The sequence below is a fragment of the Fusarium musae genome, chromosome 1 (assembly GCF_019915245.1).
Source record: "Fusarium musae strain F31 chromosome 1, whole genome shotgun sequence".
NCBI classification, from domain to species: Eukaryota; Fungi; Ascomycota; class Sordariomycetes; order Hypocreales; family Nectriaceae; genus Fusarium; species Fusarium musae.
This window is the reverse complement of record NC_058387.1, coordinates 1611299-1627423: the sequence shown is the minus strand read 5'-3', so window position 1 is coordinate 1627423 and position 16125 is coordinate 1611299. Positions and strand designations below refer to the sequence as shown.

At 36.1% G+C, this 16125-nt stretch overlaps 4 protein-coding genes and 2 non-coding genes across 6 annotated transcripts; 2 read left to right on the top strand and 4 right to left on the bottom strand.

The window, feature by feature from the left end:
- Window positions 1–5570: 5570 nt before the first annotated feature.
- Window positions 5571–6760, top strand: J7337_000513 (uncharacterized protein; the record flags this gene model as incomplete). The annotated part of the gene is made up of 2 exons (XM_044818262.1): window positions 5571–5815; window positions 5911–6760. The coding sequence occupies 2 exons, from the start codon at window positions 5571–5573 to the stop codon at window positions 6758–6760; spliced, it is 1095 nt and encodes a 364-aa protein (XP_044685964.1).
- A 273-nt stretch (window positions 6761–7033) lies between these two features.
- J7337_000512 (uncharacterized protein) lies at window positions 7034–8629 on the top strand (the record flags this gene model as incomplete). Its single annotated transcript, XM_044818261.1, has 1 exon — window positions 7034–8629. One exon carries the CDS (start codon window positions 7034–7036, stop codon window positions 8627–8629), a length of 1596 nt encoding a protein of 531 aa, XP_044685963.1.
- A 500-nt stretch (window positions 8630–9129) lies between these two features.
- On the bottom strand, window positions 9130–10168 carry J7337_000511 (uncharacterized protein; the record flags this gene model as incomplete). Its single annotated transcript, XM_044818260.1, has 4 exons — window positions 9130–9407; window positions 9465–9574; window positions 9632–9992; window positions 10120–10168. The coding sequence occupies 4 exons, from the start codon at window positions 10166–10168 to the stop codon at window positions 9130–9132; spliced, it is 798 nt and encodes a 265-aa protein (XP_044685962.1).
- A 1043-nt stretch (window positions 10169–11211) lies between these two features.
- J7337_000510 (uncharacterized protein) lies at window positions 11212–11547 on the bottom strand (the record flags this gene model as incomplete). The annotated part of the gene is made up of 1 exon (XM_044818259.1): window positions 11212–11547. One exon carries the CDS (start codon window positions 11545–11547, stop codon window positions 11212–11214), a length of 336 nt encoding a protein of 111 aa, XP_044685961.1.
- A 1949-nt stretch (window positions 11548–13496) lies between these two features.
- J7337_000509 lies at window positions 13497–13608 on the bottom strand. The gene has a single exon. It is a non-coding gene; the product is annotated as a tRNA-Leu (tRNA).
- Window positions 13609–13691: 83 nt separating this feature from the next.
- Window positions 13692–13803, bottom strand: J7337_000508. Its single transcript has one exon. It is a non-coding gene; the product is annotated as a tRNA-Leu (tRNA).
- Between the last annotated feature and the right edge of the window lie 2322 nt (window positions 13804–16125).

The following is a 16125-nucleotide window of genomic DNA, read 5'->3' as shown; positions in this document are numbered from 1 at the left end:
TTATATAATAAGTATTATATTAGTAGCTATAATAAAGATTAATAACTATAACTAATAGGTTAGGGAATATACTTAAGTATAATAAGTATACTAGGCCTAGTATATTATAAGGGTTATTTAAAGATCTTTTAATTAAAGTAAAAGAAAAAGATTAATATAGCTATTAAAAGGCAATACTTATATTATTTAATTAAAGTAGCAGTTATATTACTTAAAGTAAATAAACTTTAATTAATTTTAAGCTTTATAATTTTAGCTTACTATAAGGGCCTTACTATTTAAGCTATTATATAAAAAGTTAAAAGCTTAATAGCCTTAAATAAAGTTAATAGTAATTAAAAAAAAAAAAAAAATTATAGCTATTAATATAATACTTATTATATAAAATAGCTTATAGCTATATAATTAAGCCTATTATATAACTTATTATAACTTTAATATAGCTATTAGGCTTACTATAAAGGTAATTAATAAAAAAAAATATAAAAAGTTATATATAATAGTAGCTATTATTAAAAAGAATTTCTTATTAAAATACTAATTTAACTTTATTAAAATAGCTATTTTTAATTATAATTTAATTAAATTAATCTATTATATAGGCCTTTTTAGCTTAATTAATATAACCTAGGTTAATAATAAGTTATTAGCTTTTAAAAACCTAGAAAAAGATTTAAAAAAAAGTTATTTTTTTTAGTTAAATTAAATAGCTTTTTTTATTACTTTTATAAATTTAAACTTAAATATATATAAAAAGTAGCTTTTTAATATAGCTAAAAGGGTTATTATAATAAAGGGAAAGCTATTTCTAAATTAATAAAAGCAGTATATTTATATATAAAGTTAAATAAAGGTAAGATAATAGTAAGATTAAACTAAAGGTTTAAAGGAATAAGGTTAACTTTTATATAAATTAGTTAATAAAAGCTAAATTAACTTAAAGTTAATAATAACTTTATTAATTAAATATATATACTTAAGTATATAACTAACTGCTTTTATATTTAAATAAATAAAGTAAAATTAATAATAAAATAGTAATTAAACTAAAGTTATTAATATATAATAAGTATTTTTTTATAATTTTATAATATTTTATAAAAAATTAAAAGATTAAGATAATATTAAGCTTAAGGCTATAGATTTTAATTAAAAAGCTAAATATATAAGTATTAATTGCTTTAATTAAATAATTATAGCTATTATTAATATTAATTATATAATATTATATTTTATATTAGTTTTTATAATCTTTTATTTATTTAAAATTAGGCTTTTAAAGTTAAAGCTTTAATATTAATTACTTTAATTAAATAATAATAAAAAAGGTATTTAACTTATTAAAGCTAAAGGAAATATCTTTTTATTTTTTTATAGCCTTAACCTAGTAATAATTAATAAATAAGACCTAGATATTTTAATAATAGCTATAAAAGTATTAACTATAAAGTCTCTAGCTAGACTAAAATCTTAATAAACTTAATTAATAAAGTTACTTTTAAGCTATAGTATCTTAAGTAACTTTAATTAAGATAAATATATTACTTAATTAGCTAAAGAGCTATAAAACTTAATTAATAAAGTCTATAATATCCCTATAACCTTAACTTTTTTTAATTTATTTATTATTTAATAAAAATACTTATTATAATAATTATAAAATTATTAAAAAATTAACTAAGCCTAGGTTATTTATAAGTTCTTTATTTTAATTACTTTATTAAATTAATATTACTAACCTTAATTATAGTTAAGATATTAAACTTAAATAGCCTATAACCTTAAACTATTAATTAATTAAATATATAATCTTTACTTTTACTTAACTATAGCTAAAAGATTAGTAATAATAATATTATAGACTTTATTTAAAATATAACTTTAAAGGCTAAAATATAAATATAAAAGCTAGTAAAAAAGGTATTTATAATTAATTATAATAATTAAATAAATAAGTAATTACTTAGCTTAATTAGATTTAAATATAAAATACTTTATTATTTAGACTTTAATTCTAATATTATTTAAAGTTAGTACTAAAGTAAGATAGTACTTTTAAGTATTAAATAGTAGTATATTAATACTTTAAGCTTAATAATAGATTATTAAATTAATAAATTAAAGACTTATTATAGCTTTTAAATTATAATAATTATTAATCTTATAAATATAATTCTTATAAACCTAAAAATGTACTTTCTATAAGTAATATTTAGAGTTTATATATAATAGAGTTACTTAGAAAATTCTATTAAAATTAATTATATAAAATAAAAAATTTAATATATAAAAAAGAGTTTTATTTAAAAGTTAAAAGAGCCCTTTAGTAAATAAATAAAGCTATAGTTAATTAAATAGAATTTATTTAATTAAGTATATTTACTTTATAAAATAATAACTAATATTAAGGTAATAAATAGTAATATTAATAGTAATTTAATAAAGAAATATCTTTTTATATTTATAAATTAAAGCTATTTATTTAATTAAATTATAAGGTTAAAGGTAATAATATTATATAACTTTAAGACTTGCTTTTAAACTTATTATATTTTTTTAATATTATATATAATACCTTATATATAATATATTAAAAATTAAGTATTATATTATATTATTCTTTTTATAAGACCTTATTAGCTATATTTTATATATTACTATAAAGATATTTTTACTTTTTAATATTAAAATTATTTTATAACCTTAACTTAATAATAGTTAATAAATAAGACCTAGATATTTTAATAATAGCTATAGAAATATTAACTATAAAGTCTTTAGTTAAATTAAAATCTTAATAAATTTAATTAATAAAATTACTTTTAAGCTATAGTATTTTAAGTAATTTTAATTAAAATAAATATATTACTTAACTAGCTAAAAAGCTATAAAAAAGCTTAATTAATAAGATTTATAACTTTTTTATAACTTTAACTTTTTTTAATTTATTTATTAATTAATAAAGTTATTATAATAATTATAAATTTATTAAAAAACTAATTAAATTTAAATTATTTATAAGTTTTTTATTTTAATTATTTTATTAAATTAATACTATTAACTTTAATTATAATTAAAATATTTAACTTAAATAACTTATAATATTAAACTATTAATTAATTAATTATATAATCTTTACTTTTATTTAATTATAATTAAAAAATTAGTAATAATAATATTATAAACTTTATTTAAAATATAACTTTAAAAGCTAAAATATAAATATAAAAGTTAATAAAAAAAGTATTTATAATTAACTATAATAATTAAATAAATAAGTAATTACTTAATTTAATTTAAATTTAAATATAAAATATTTTATTATTTAAACTTTAATTTTAGTACTATTTAAAGTTAATATTTAAATAAAATATTACTTTTAAATATTAAATAATAATATATTAATACTTTAGGCTTAATAATAAATTATTAAATTAATAAATTAAAGATTTATTATAGCTTTTAAATTATAATAATTATTAATTTTATAAATATAATTCTTATAAACTTAAAAATATACTTTTTATAAGTAATATTTAAAGTTTAAATATAATAAAATTACTTAAAAACTTTTTATTAAAGTTAATTATATAAAATTAAAGATTTAATATATAAAAAAGAATTTTATTTAAAAGTTAAAAAAGCCTTTTAATAAGTAAATAAAGCTATAGTTAATTAAATAGAATTTACTTAATTAAATATATTTATTTTATAAAATAATAATTAATATTAAAGTAATAAATAGTAATATTAATAATAATTTAATATAAATATTAAAATTATAGTTAATTATATAATAAGTTTAATTATATAGCTATAGGTAATTTTATATAATAAGTATTATATTAATAGCTTTAATAAATATTAATAATTATAATTAATAAGTTAAAGAATATATTTTATAATAAGTATATTAAGCTTAATATTATTTTAGTCTTTTAATTAAAGTAAAAGAAAAAAGTTAATATAGCTATTAAAGAACCTATAAGCAGTACTTATACTATTTAATTAAAGCAGTAATTATATTACTTAAAGTAAATAAACTTTAATTAATTTTAAGTTTTATAATTTTAACTTATTATAAAGGCCTTATTACTTAAGTTATTATATAAAAAGTTAAAAGCTTAATAGCCTTAAATAAAGCTAATAATAATAATAATAATAAAATATTTTAACTTTTTAATATATTAAATATTATTATATTAATCTTTTTTTCCTAGTTTAATTACTGTTTTATTATTAATTTTACTTTATTTATTTAAATATAAAGGTAATTAATTATATACCTAGGTATATATATTTAATTAATAAAGTTATTATTAACTTTAAGTTAATTTAACTTTTACTAACTAACTTATATAAATAGAATTAACTTTATTCCTTTAAACCTTTAAACCCTGCTATTACCCTGCTTTTACTTAACTATATTTATAAATATATTATCTTTAATTTTATATAATTAAAAGAATATAATATAAATAATTAGCTTTAATAATTATATTTTTAAGCTACTCTTTATATAAGGCTAATAAACTTATTAATATAATAAAAAAAGCTATTTTTTTTATATTAAGAAGTAAGCCTTTTTTTATAGTCTTTTTTAGCTTATTTAATCTAGCTAGCTCCTTAGCTAGTTAAATTAAATAAATAAAACAACCTAGGTAAGCTAGATTTATATAATTAATTAAATTAATTAAAATATAATTAAAAATAGCTATTTTAACTAGGCTAAATAGGCTTTTAAATAAAAAGTTCTTTTTAATAGCTATAGCTTTTATATAAAGCTTATAGTAATCTTCTTTATTAGCTTAACTTAATATTAATTTAATTATAATAATAAAGTTATAGTTAATTATATAATAGCTTTAATTAAGCCTTAGGCTTTTATATATAAATATCTTATTAATAACTATAATTAATATTAATAACTATAACTAATAGGTATTTAAGTTAGTAAATATACTTTATAATAAATATACTAGGCCTGTCTTTTAACTAAGATAAAGGAAAAAGGTTAATATAGCTACTAAAAGGTAAGTAGTATTTATATTACTTAATTAAAGCAGTAATTATACTACTTAAAGTAAATAAACCTTAATTAATTTTAAGCTTTATAATTCTAGCTTATTATAAAGGCCTTACTATTTAAGTTATTATATAAAAAGTTTAAAGCTTAATAGCTTTAAATAAAGCTAATAATAATTATAAAAAAAATAATAATTCTTTTTATTTTTTAATTAAAATTTATAAATTTTAATATTTAATATTAATTAACTTTTATACTTTATTTTTTAATTTTTACTTTCTTATTATTTAAAAACTAAAGCCTCTTTTAAATAGCTCTATAGCTAGCTCTATATCATAACGTGGGGAAAGGTCCAAGCTCCAGCCTCAGGCTAAGGCCAAGGTTCCAGCTCCCGTTTTACGACTCCGCTTCTTAACCAAACTCTTCTCCTTATCAACCTCTCCCCAGACAATTTTCAGTCCAGTTCCGGTGATCAAGACCCGTCCGGCTCATAAACAGTAAGCCCGCTCCGGGACTAACTGTCTTCAGCTACGCGCTGGCCGTCATGGCGCTTTCTGCCAATGCAGAAGATGCTCTTAATCTGGATCCGAACAGCAAGAATGCCTCTGCCAAAAGCATTCCCGGGCGTAACACAAGCAAGCAACAAGTAAGACATCGTGCATCTGTTGCCTGTGCGTCATGTCGCGATAGGAGAATACGATGCGTGGTTCCCAAGAATCAGACCGAATGCACCGCTTGCGCAAAGTCAGGCTCAGAGTGCATCATTAAAAATGACGATGAGCGTAGACGGTATGAGCTCATGTCTTTCAGCCCCATGGTGAGCCACGGCTAATGAGCTTTCTCAGTCCTATATCTAAAGCATACATGTCCTCTTTATCAGACAGAATCTCAATGCTTGAAGGCTTACTTTTGGAAAAGGGTGTGGTACCCCCTCCGGCGACTCATCCTCCCAAAACAAGGCACGATCAAGACGCCGTAGCCACTACGGCGGGCAATACTGACCCATCTCCACAATCTGACTCAAAGTCCCCAGGTAGTGAGGACCACTCTCCACCGGACTATCAGAACGACGATTTCACAACACGTGAGAGTGAACTTGCGACAACAAATTCTCGTAATAACCAGCAAGCGTACTCTCGTTCGAACGAAGATTCGCCATTTCGGATTCTGGATCCCAAGCAAGAGGATATAATCCATCGACTTTTATCGACCAAGGGCAACCTCTCATTCGACCAAATCTCTGGAAGGCTGCGATTCTTTGGTCCCACAGCCAACAGCCATGTTTATGCTGAATCAACAAGTCTATCATATGCCCATGAACCGCCGGAACAAATCCGAAGAGCAGAGAGGATGATTCAATCTCTGGGCTCGGAGACACATGACTATCTTGTGGATGGTTTCTTTCACTACTATAATTCTGTCATTCAAGTCATTGATCGAGATGCTTTCGAAGCTGACCGAATCTCGAAGTCGTCAAAGTTTTACTCTCATTTTCTTCACATCACAGTATTGGCCATGGGGTATCGTGTGGCCGATATGGACCGAGATGATATGCGCAGGATTACACTGAGCCCAAGAGAAAGCTCTCTTCATAGAGAAGCCAAACACATGCTTGACATCGAGCTCGAGCGTCCTGGTGGTATCCCTAGTGTTCAGGCGTTATTGTTGCTTGGAGATCTTGAATGTGGTGTCGGTAGAGATAATACCGGCTGGATGTACTCTGGTGAGACTTGATCAATGTCTATATTTTTTGAAAATTTTTCCAGCTAATTGTGTCTAGGAATGGCAAATCGCCTTGCTTTTGATATTGGCCTCCACTTAGATTGCACCAGCAGCATGTCCGAACAAGACACAAAAATTCGAAATATGGTCATGCAGGCATGTGTGATCTATGACAGATATTGGGGGTTGTTTCTGGGTAGGCCACTGGCAATCAAAAGCCAAGACGTTGACCTTTTATCAAATCGGTTTTCCCAGCTTGCTTCTTTCGGGCTCGATGCTCCCAAAATGGATTTGACAACTGAAATTTACGAGCAGCTCATTGAGTTGATGGAACTGGCCGGACGAATCGTTGAAATACGTGATCTGAGCAACTCCAGTAAAGTGACGGAGGCATTTGCGACTAATGAAGCCGAGGAGAATAGATATCTACAGGTCATTAACCTCGACAGGCAACTTCAAAATTGGTATAGGCGATTGCCTGACCGCATGGCATGGAAGCCGAGCAATGTCAAGACAGCTCCTTACAGTTTTTTCCTCTTACATCAGCAATATCATGTCACTATGATTTTACTGCATCGACCATGGGCCAAATATGGCTCAATTTCTGGCGACAGTTCGAGCACGGGATCGCATCCAAGTCCTGAAAGCGACAGAAAGGCAAATTCAGAAAGCCCCGGGCACCACTTTACTGCCGAGGGTTCGTCCATGTCTACCGATGACCGTCAACGTGTGGTCCACGGGAGCCGCACATCGCTGGCCCGCAGTATATGTACTCAGCAGGCGATTCGTGTAGCACGAATATTCTGGCAGCATCGTCAAAGATTCGACGGACGAAAGATTTTCATTACGGGAATGCAGCATGCTGGTACTGCATCAATAGCATTGATTGCTGCACTTGCCTACCAGCGCAACGAGCCAAATCGCCAGACATATATCGGCTATCTTGAAATTCTATCTGATGCTGTTGGCGACATGAGCGCTACATACCATCCAGCCAGCAGGATGGATGACTTGCTCAAGGCTGTACTTGAGCAGATTCGTAGCAGCATGACTGACGTTTCACGGTCGCGCAGCGGCAGCGCAGGGCAGCAGGTCGTTAGTATTGGTGCCAGTAGTGCGAGGAGCGGCGTCTCTTATGATGGCAATACATCCGTTCCTGTTGTTCCTGTCAGGCGAGAAGCCGATACTGACTTCAATCAACCCCTCAAGAAAAGACGTCCTTCTGTTCACCGACAAACGTCTGACTATGCCTCATCGAAACCGTCTTATATCGGTATAACATCACAACCGGGACCACCTCTGTCTCTGGCGCATGGCCAACAAAGCCAATCACCCCTTGATCCCAAATTTCTTCCCATAAGTTTGCACAGCCAGCCGGAACAACTTGGCCTGACGATGGTGGGGGCTAACGCGGTCAGTATGCATCCTGAACTTGCTACAGGCCACATGGTCGGCACACTCAATGCTGCGAACCTCGGTAACCCATTACATGACAATTGGGGCCTGCCTAACATGCAGCCCTCTTTTCCGCAAGGTCAATTTCATGGTGCCATAGACTGGTCTGCCGGAACTGCTGGTCTCAGTGCCAGTTCGGTACTGAATCAGAGTGCCGCCATGTCGACTGGAATCATGTCAGGAGTGGCTGCTTTCAGCTCAGCGAAGGAGCCCCCGAAATTCGGAGGTGGTGAGGGTGGTATGCATGAGTCTTCATCCAGTAAGCTCCCTCATATCGGTACCAACTGGACAAGTACCAACGTCGGGCCTGTAGGTTCAGGCAGGATGCAGGAATATGGTCCAAATCTGGGCAAGGCAACACGTCTGAATGACGGGAACAACGATGAGCAAAGAAACTACTCTCTTGACTTTTTTAATTTTGGTTAGGTGCTATTGCTAAGTTACCGTCTCTTCTGCAAGGTGTTCATTCAAGGACGTTCAAGTCTGGTTTGGTCTGTCGTGTTATTTTGGATTTGCAAAGTCGATTTTGATATTTTCATCTTTGTGGGATATGAACAAGTCTGTATCTACATGAAATTGTACATTAAAGCTAGGTGTTATGAGAACACATTTGCATGCGTCTAATGAAAACGGTTGGTCTGGGCTTTTACCAAATCAGCGAATCATTTCAGCAATTCCTTCACTTATTTCATTTATTCTGGCAGCCAAAGCACGATATCGAGATGTAAAGCAGACAATCTTATAAGGCTTCATAGGTAAAGGTAGCCAAAGTACGTGCTGCTTTGGAATCAAAGAAGTCAAATCAAATCATCATCAGTGAGGTAAACATAACCAATCGTGACTTGGATGAAATAATTGTCCAGAGTCTACACTGATATGCATGCATGATTCAGATAATTCAAATCCAACTACCAGACTAGGAGCGTCTAGTTACTGGTAAATCCCCCGTCACAGATCATACTGGCACCTTGCATGTAACTATTCATGGGAGAAGCCAACAAGACTATAGCATCTGCTACCTCCTCCATAGTGGCCAGGCGCTTCAAAGGAGTTCTTGACAAGTCCACTGCAAGTGGTGAGTCTAGGTCACGACTCATAATACTCGTTAGTAAAGGTGTCTCGACATAACCGGGGCAGATGGCATTTATACGGATGCCTAGAGGCCCGTAAGAGTTTGCGTCAGCCTTGGTCAAGCCAATGATGCCTAATGGTCTATCAGTGCTGGAACGGACTGTGGTCAGCAGAGGTATTTACAACGTACCATGCTTGGCAGTTGTATACGCAGTATGGTCTTGGTTGTTTGGTGCCACAAAAGCAAACATGCTTCCCACGTTGATGATCCTTCCGCGGCCAACCCGAGGTCCCAGATCTCTACGAGAGGATTTAGCTCTTCACTCATTTCGATCAATCATACCTCGGTAGACGTACTCTTGATTTACCATGACACCCAATTCTTCTTTCTGACATCGATACACACCCTGCAAATTCACATCCAGAATTCCGAGCCATTCATCGTCACCCAGCTCATGTGTCTTTCGTCCACTGCCACTAACACCGGCATTGTTCACAGCAATGTCCAGACGACCAAACTCGCCGATTGTCTTGGCAATGCCTTCCTTGACCTGCGTGGAGTCACGGACATTGAGATGCACCGGTAGAACATGGACATGGGGAAACTGTTTCTTCAAAGATCTGGCGGATATATCTAGTGCATCTTGGTTGATGTCGGCCAATGCTAGCTTTGTGACTCCATGCTGGGCAAAGGCGATGGCCGTCTGTTGTCCAATACCTAATGACGATCATGTCAACAATGGAGACTCTAACAAGACACTAAACGAGTAGTTTCGAGTCCGTCTCGGCCACGGGGCATAGTGAAATGCGGGGCGACAATGTAATGAACAAATAGCGGGACGTACCGGAGGCTGCGCCTGTGATGAAGGCGGACCCACGAAGCAAGATGGTCATACTGATGGAGTTGATGAGGTGTTGAATACAAGTTTCGTGACTTGCAGAAAGCGGTGCCACTATAGAGAGAAAGTGAAAGCAGGATGGCCTTATCACACCACTTAACTTGATCTTTTAGCGCTGCGGCCACGATATCTCGGAAAAGGTGTCGGCCCATGGCACTTGTGATAACACTGTTCGTGGACCGGGGTATCCACAGCGACTCAACTGGGGTCGGTTGTTAGGTTGAAGCTATCGAGCCAGGATGTGTCGCACCAAGGTTCCACTCATCACGACATGCTATGAGCCTCATGAACATTACATAGGTGCCGTGTAGTATCTCACAGCAGACACGTTTTCAGCAGAAGATACAACGTCGGGAGACTAGTCTAATACATGATGAATGTGGCGTAAGGGTGCCGGCAATGTCGACCCGTGCGGTCACTTCTCATCACTATCAGTACAACATTCACGATATGGGCAGCTGCCGTCGTATCGCGTCGCCATAATCTTATATATGTGTATTGTGATGTTCTCTCTCGGTCCCCGTTTTGACATCAAGTAGTATTACATGGTACAGAAAGCGACGTGATGGTGGTCGTCAGATAAAGTCTGCACAGTGTCAGCTGGGTCTACCTACACACGACATACTGGCGGATAAAGGCGGTAGTCAATTGATCGTGAAAAGGACGAGGACACTAATCCAAGCGCGAGGAGTTGCTAAAGTTGCGGCATTAAGTCCTGGCCTGGTAAAAGATGAAATGCTATTTGGGGCAATATGCAGGTTGAGATTGGAACCAATGCCAATGATAGAATGAGATCGAAAACGTGTGAAAGGCGATCGAGACGTAAGTGAACTTCGCGCATCGTGAGCCACGCGAGGTATCACCAAGGCACCAGTCACCATGAGTTTTTATAAAAAGAGTACATGTGAAGATAAGATCATGTAATTCATGAATGGGCTTTCGTGAACGACGTATCATCTACCCGGGGTATGCTAATGATAATGTACAAAGGAAAGACCCGCGCAGTGAAGGCTGGTCGCAGACAGATGAAATTTGTTCTTAGGGCTTATTCTCGCCATTGAATCGCGCGATGCCGCTTCGGATACCCTTGTCAACTGACTTGGCCATCTTTTCGAGGGGAAGACGGTCCTCCACGCGTTGGACCATTCTGGACACAGGAGGCTCGATGCGCTGGACGCCCTTCTCCATGGGAGGAATGAAGTAGCTGACGTTCCTCTCCCATCGTGGAGCCCACTTATTGGTCTGGTTGGATAAGCGCTCCTCAGCCCCAGGCATGACAAGATAGAGAGGTGTCAAAACGCCAACACCGGCCGCACCCATGCAGAAGATTTCTGAGGGCTTGGCAGCGGGGAGCCTGGGAACGCGGACAGGCATGCTGTGTATTTGTGGTGTAGGAAGTTTAGATGTCTAGCACTGAGTGTCAGGTAGAGCCTTTTGGTACTTCGGAGGGGTTTACTAACTGCTGGTTGATCCAATCGACGTGTTCGACCGGATTTATGGTTTGGTAAGACGAGTGTGAAAGAGGTATTGGAGTTGTTGGGGGGATGTGGGTGGAGGCGGTATTAATAAAGTTGAAGGGAATGGGTGTCTGTAGAATTGATTCGATTGGGATGAAAAAGACAGGAAATAGAAACAAGCAGGAAACGGCTACTGAGTGTATTATATACGTGCAACCATGACTGAATGACTGCTTGTACAAGATCGAGCGGGGTAAGAGCGCTTGGATGATCAACCTGCACGGTAGGGAGACTGCGACATCCAGACGAGTAGACATCACGGTGAAGGTCTGAGAACTGACGGGGTGGTACTTGTCGATGTAAGCATGAATCGCTGCAAGTGGCGGTACATAGTAAGACATATACTGTGCTGACCGACAAGGTTACACTTGAATGCGGATGGCTTGCAATCTCCCCCCAACCTCAAACTCTCCTGCAGGCCGAGACAGATGATGATTCGTCGCTCCTAAGGTCCATGCCCTCCATTACGTCGAGCCTCGACCCTCGTGACTCGGTAGCTCGCTGCTCGCAGTTGGTCAAGGTGGTTCTGAAAACAGTCAAGTACCTCTCGCGAGGCGCAGGGCAGTGCAGCTTAGGCGGAGAGATACGTGCGACAAGGGGGTAACTCCCATGTGAAGGTTGCCACGCCATTGAACGCCTCAGAGGTCATTGTCGTTAGACGCGGGGAAGAGCAGGGGGCGATCCAGGAGATTGAGGTCGTGGTGCCAGAGGGCCGCTTGGAGTCGAGATTCAGCCGTTCCAAGCGAGATGGTGACTTGTTGTTCTGGTTGTCTTGGGTAGCAACGATGGGCATTGTCATCCCGGATTAAGAGAAATGGCAGCGAATCAATCCTCAAAATTGATCTGGAAGTTTCGGTTTCGATGAGACTTCAAACATGATCAAATACAGTTCCTCGCTGTCAAGATTGCGCTTCTTGACGCAGCGTAATGATCACGTAGTAGCAGAATACAAGGAAATGTGACTACGTGATTTTGCAGGGAGGCAAATCAAATGAAATTAAATCAAAGAAGCGGGAGCCGACACTGGGCGAGTGAAACTCCAGAACCCCGCCAGTAAACGCAAGCAGGAAGTGGCATGTTTTCTACGCAGTCAAGTCAACAAATGTGACCCTGCTTCGTTTCGTGTGTTGCGTAAAATGCAAGTGTCAGCCCAGTCTTCAGAAAGAATTGATCGATAGGGACAAGAGTCTCATGTTCAGTGCATCACAGCCGTGAAGTGTATGCAACACGCAGCTTTGTTATCTCAATTTCAATCGTCTTAACAGCACCTGGGGTACCTCATGCACGAAAAACAACACTGTGCGGCACAGTTACTGAAAACAGAGGGCAGATGCAGGACCCAGGCAGGGAAACAGTTTGTCTGGCCGCCCTCTCCTTTTGCTCGTCTATGCAGGATGACTTGTCGGTGACATTCCTCGCAAGTACTTCTGTCATGGATTTCAAACTCTCTATCCCCCCTACAACTTACAGCGATTCATTGCACTCTTACAAGTCGCGTGCCGTCCTTTAATCACTGGCGCTAGCATGCAGAAGGTCCTTGAGCACCCTGAAGCGTCTCCACTAAGTCCGCTAAAGCCCCGCTTCCCCAGATTCGCGGCACTCAGGAACAGCGCCCCAGCTCTCCCCCGCTTCCAGAGACCCACTACTGGACTTCCCTAAAGTCAGTCCACATTGCTCGCGCAACCATTTGCCAGCAGATAATTTATATGACTCAGAGGGCTCAAATGCCAGTCGTTTGCCGGTAGATAATGGCAAGCCCTGGGACAACCGACAAAAGGATTAAAAAGAGAGGTCAAAAAGTGATTTTGTCAAGATTGGGATTCGAACCCAAGAATCTTTCGATACTGCAGATTTTCCCGGTTAACCAGGTAAGACAGCGTCTTGAATGCAGCGCCTTAGACCACTCGGCCATCTTGACTCATTTTGATATCGAAGCTACGGCAGATAGTGTATATCATGAGTATCTATATGTTTTGTCTAAATTAAAAAAATTATATAAGTTGTCAAGATTGGGATTCGAACCCAAGAATCTTTCGATACTGCAGAATTTCCCGGTTAGCCGGGTAAGACAAAGTCTTGAATGCAGCGCCTTAGACCACTCGGCCATCTTGACTTTCCGTAATAGGTAATTGATGAATCAGCTTCGGACATCTGACTATAGTCCAACATGTTACTGAACAGAATTTTGATATAATTCCTAGCCACATTTAACTCGTCACCTCATCAAAGCCAATTATTTTTTACCGTTGTCCATTTAATGACTGCACACTTTTCCTGCAACTGTAAGTCACAGGGGCTCTGTGCCTTGTTTGTGAATGGTGCAATAAGAAATCAAGTCCTCGTCAACGCCATTGACCATCATAGCTAGTTTCTCTCCAAGGAGAAGGTCAGTCAGCTTTTCTGGAGGAGTTTAACAATCGCGTAAGATAATTTTTTGATGAAGAGACTACTCCATGTTCTCTTAGGCAGATAATTCTATTCATCAGCAGCTTCTTAGAGCCTAACTGTGCTTGGTAACAAATATTGAATTATTGCTGAACTAAGTAATGATATAATCTTTCTTTATGAAGAGAATGATAGAGTCGAAACCGCAATGCGCGCTGGCTCAATCATCCAATGCTAGCAAGTGACAATCAGCTACTAAAAATCATCAAAATGCAACGGTGCGCAAAACTGTCTCCGAGGCTTGAAGCTGGCTCCGCTGTGTACTTCAGATCTTGGCCAATGGAGGTCAGAAAATTTCACCAAGTAATCAAGGAGCTTCGACTTCACGGGTAGGAGAACAATACACAAGACTGGGTATTCTTTAGGGCTGCTGGCACCTTGATTAGAAGGGTGCTGGCCTCAGTGGCTGAATTAGATACGGGTGTCTGGGATGCCTCTATCAGGTCTTTAGCGAATCTCTTCAGCGTCAATTAAGTCTTCAACTGGCCATAGCTGACTCCTAAGCATAAGCAAAGATCAAGGGTATGAATTTAAGCTATGATCACTGAATGCATTGGCATAACTCTAGGAGCTGTTTGGTTATTGGCTATAGCAATTCAACGTTTGTTGTGGTTAATCTTGGACAGTATATCCAAGCTTGGACCTGTCAAGCTGTCAACCATCTCGGCGGCAAACTCTACCTAAGTCGTATGTTTCCAAGACTCCTAAGAATTAAATTGCCAAGATTGATAGACTTTTGAACGAAGCACGTATTCCTCGTTTGGCACAAATTCCGAACAGCGTCTACAACTCCGATATAATTCCATGCCTTTATCCTAGTGGTTCTACGAGAAATCCAAGCTTATCGAGTCAAGGCCAGGTCTTTGATACCTTTGGGTTGCCACATGGGTCTGTATGAACACTGCATTTTGTCTACTTTCAAGTCATGAAGTTTCATATACTTTACGCCAGGCTTTATATATAAAATCACACATCCAACCAGAGACAACTTTGAAGCAAGCAGGATGCCTCGAAAGTTTAAAGGTGTAAAACAGGGATTTTCTGTCTTAGCAAATTCAAATACCTCGGAGATTGTGAATCGCAAGAGTGTAGCTTGGGAAGCCCGGCCATCCGCAACGGAAGGGGGTGCACTCCCTTTACTCACTATCTATCTCAGGAGACATAATAGCTGTTCTAGATCAACTCCTCTGGTGCGGTGCCCTCTCCGAACAGAGCATATAAGTGGTTTATCGAGTCTCTTGAAGACTTCTGATGAGGATGCAGACTATCCTCTGAAGTTGTGTCTCTTCTTGCGGGAAGATGGGGGTGAAACCTTCCCAGAAGCGTCTTAGAACTACTCGAGAACCGGGGAAGAACGACACACGTTGGCTCCTGGAGAGATTTATTAATTTTCACACCTGCCTGATGAAGGTGATTTCTGGACGGGTAATAAGGTACCTAGTAGCTTTTCGACAGGGGGAACAGACGATGTTGCTCGCTTCATCGACTAAGTTGAGATGACCATCATTCAGCTCAGCTGGTTCTGTGGCCTTGCTGGCCAATTCATCTGGCTCTCCCAAATCGCCTGAGAACTGCCAACACCCATACATTCGATGGTGGTTTGACATACTAGTATTGAGAAAAAGAACCCCGCGCAAGTGTTTATATTGGCTTTCCCCCACGCGGTACGACAATCGGGTATATCAACGCACCGTTGTCGGCAGCGGCGAGAGCCGCCTCTGTAAAGAGAACGTGCTATCATAACTCTTGGTTTCAAACAAGCAGGGTTCCGAATGTTTGTTGAGAATGATGTTGCCGTTGTTTGAGGGGTGCTAGGATGGCATCGAATTGCTTGCAGAAGGTGGCCAAGCTGAAAGCTAGCCAGCAAATTTCAAAGACATGTTTCTTGACACACAAAAGTAATCTTCACAGTTTATAATTAGATCGTGACTATAGCAAATATTGCCAAACTGTGAACCGTCATAGGCCGTCTGCCCCAAGTTTAGTTTAA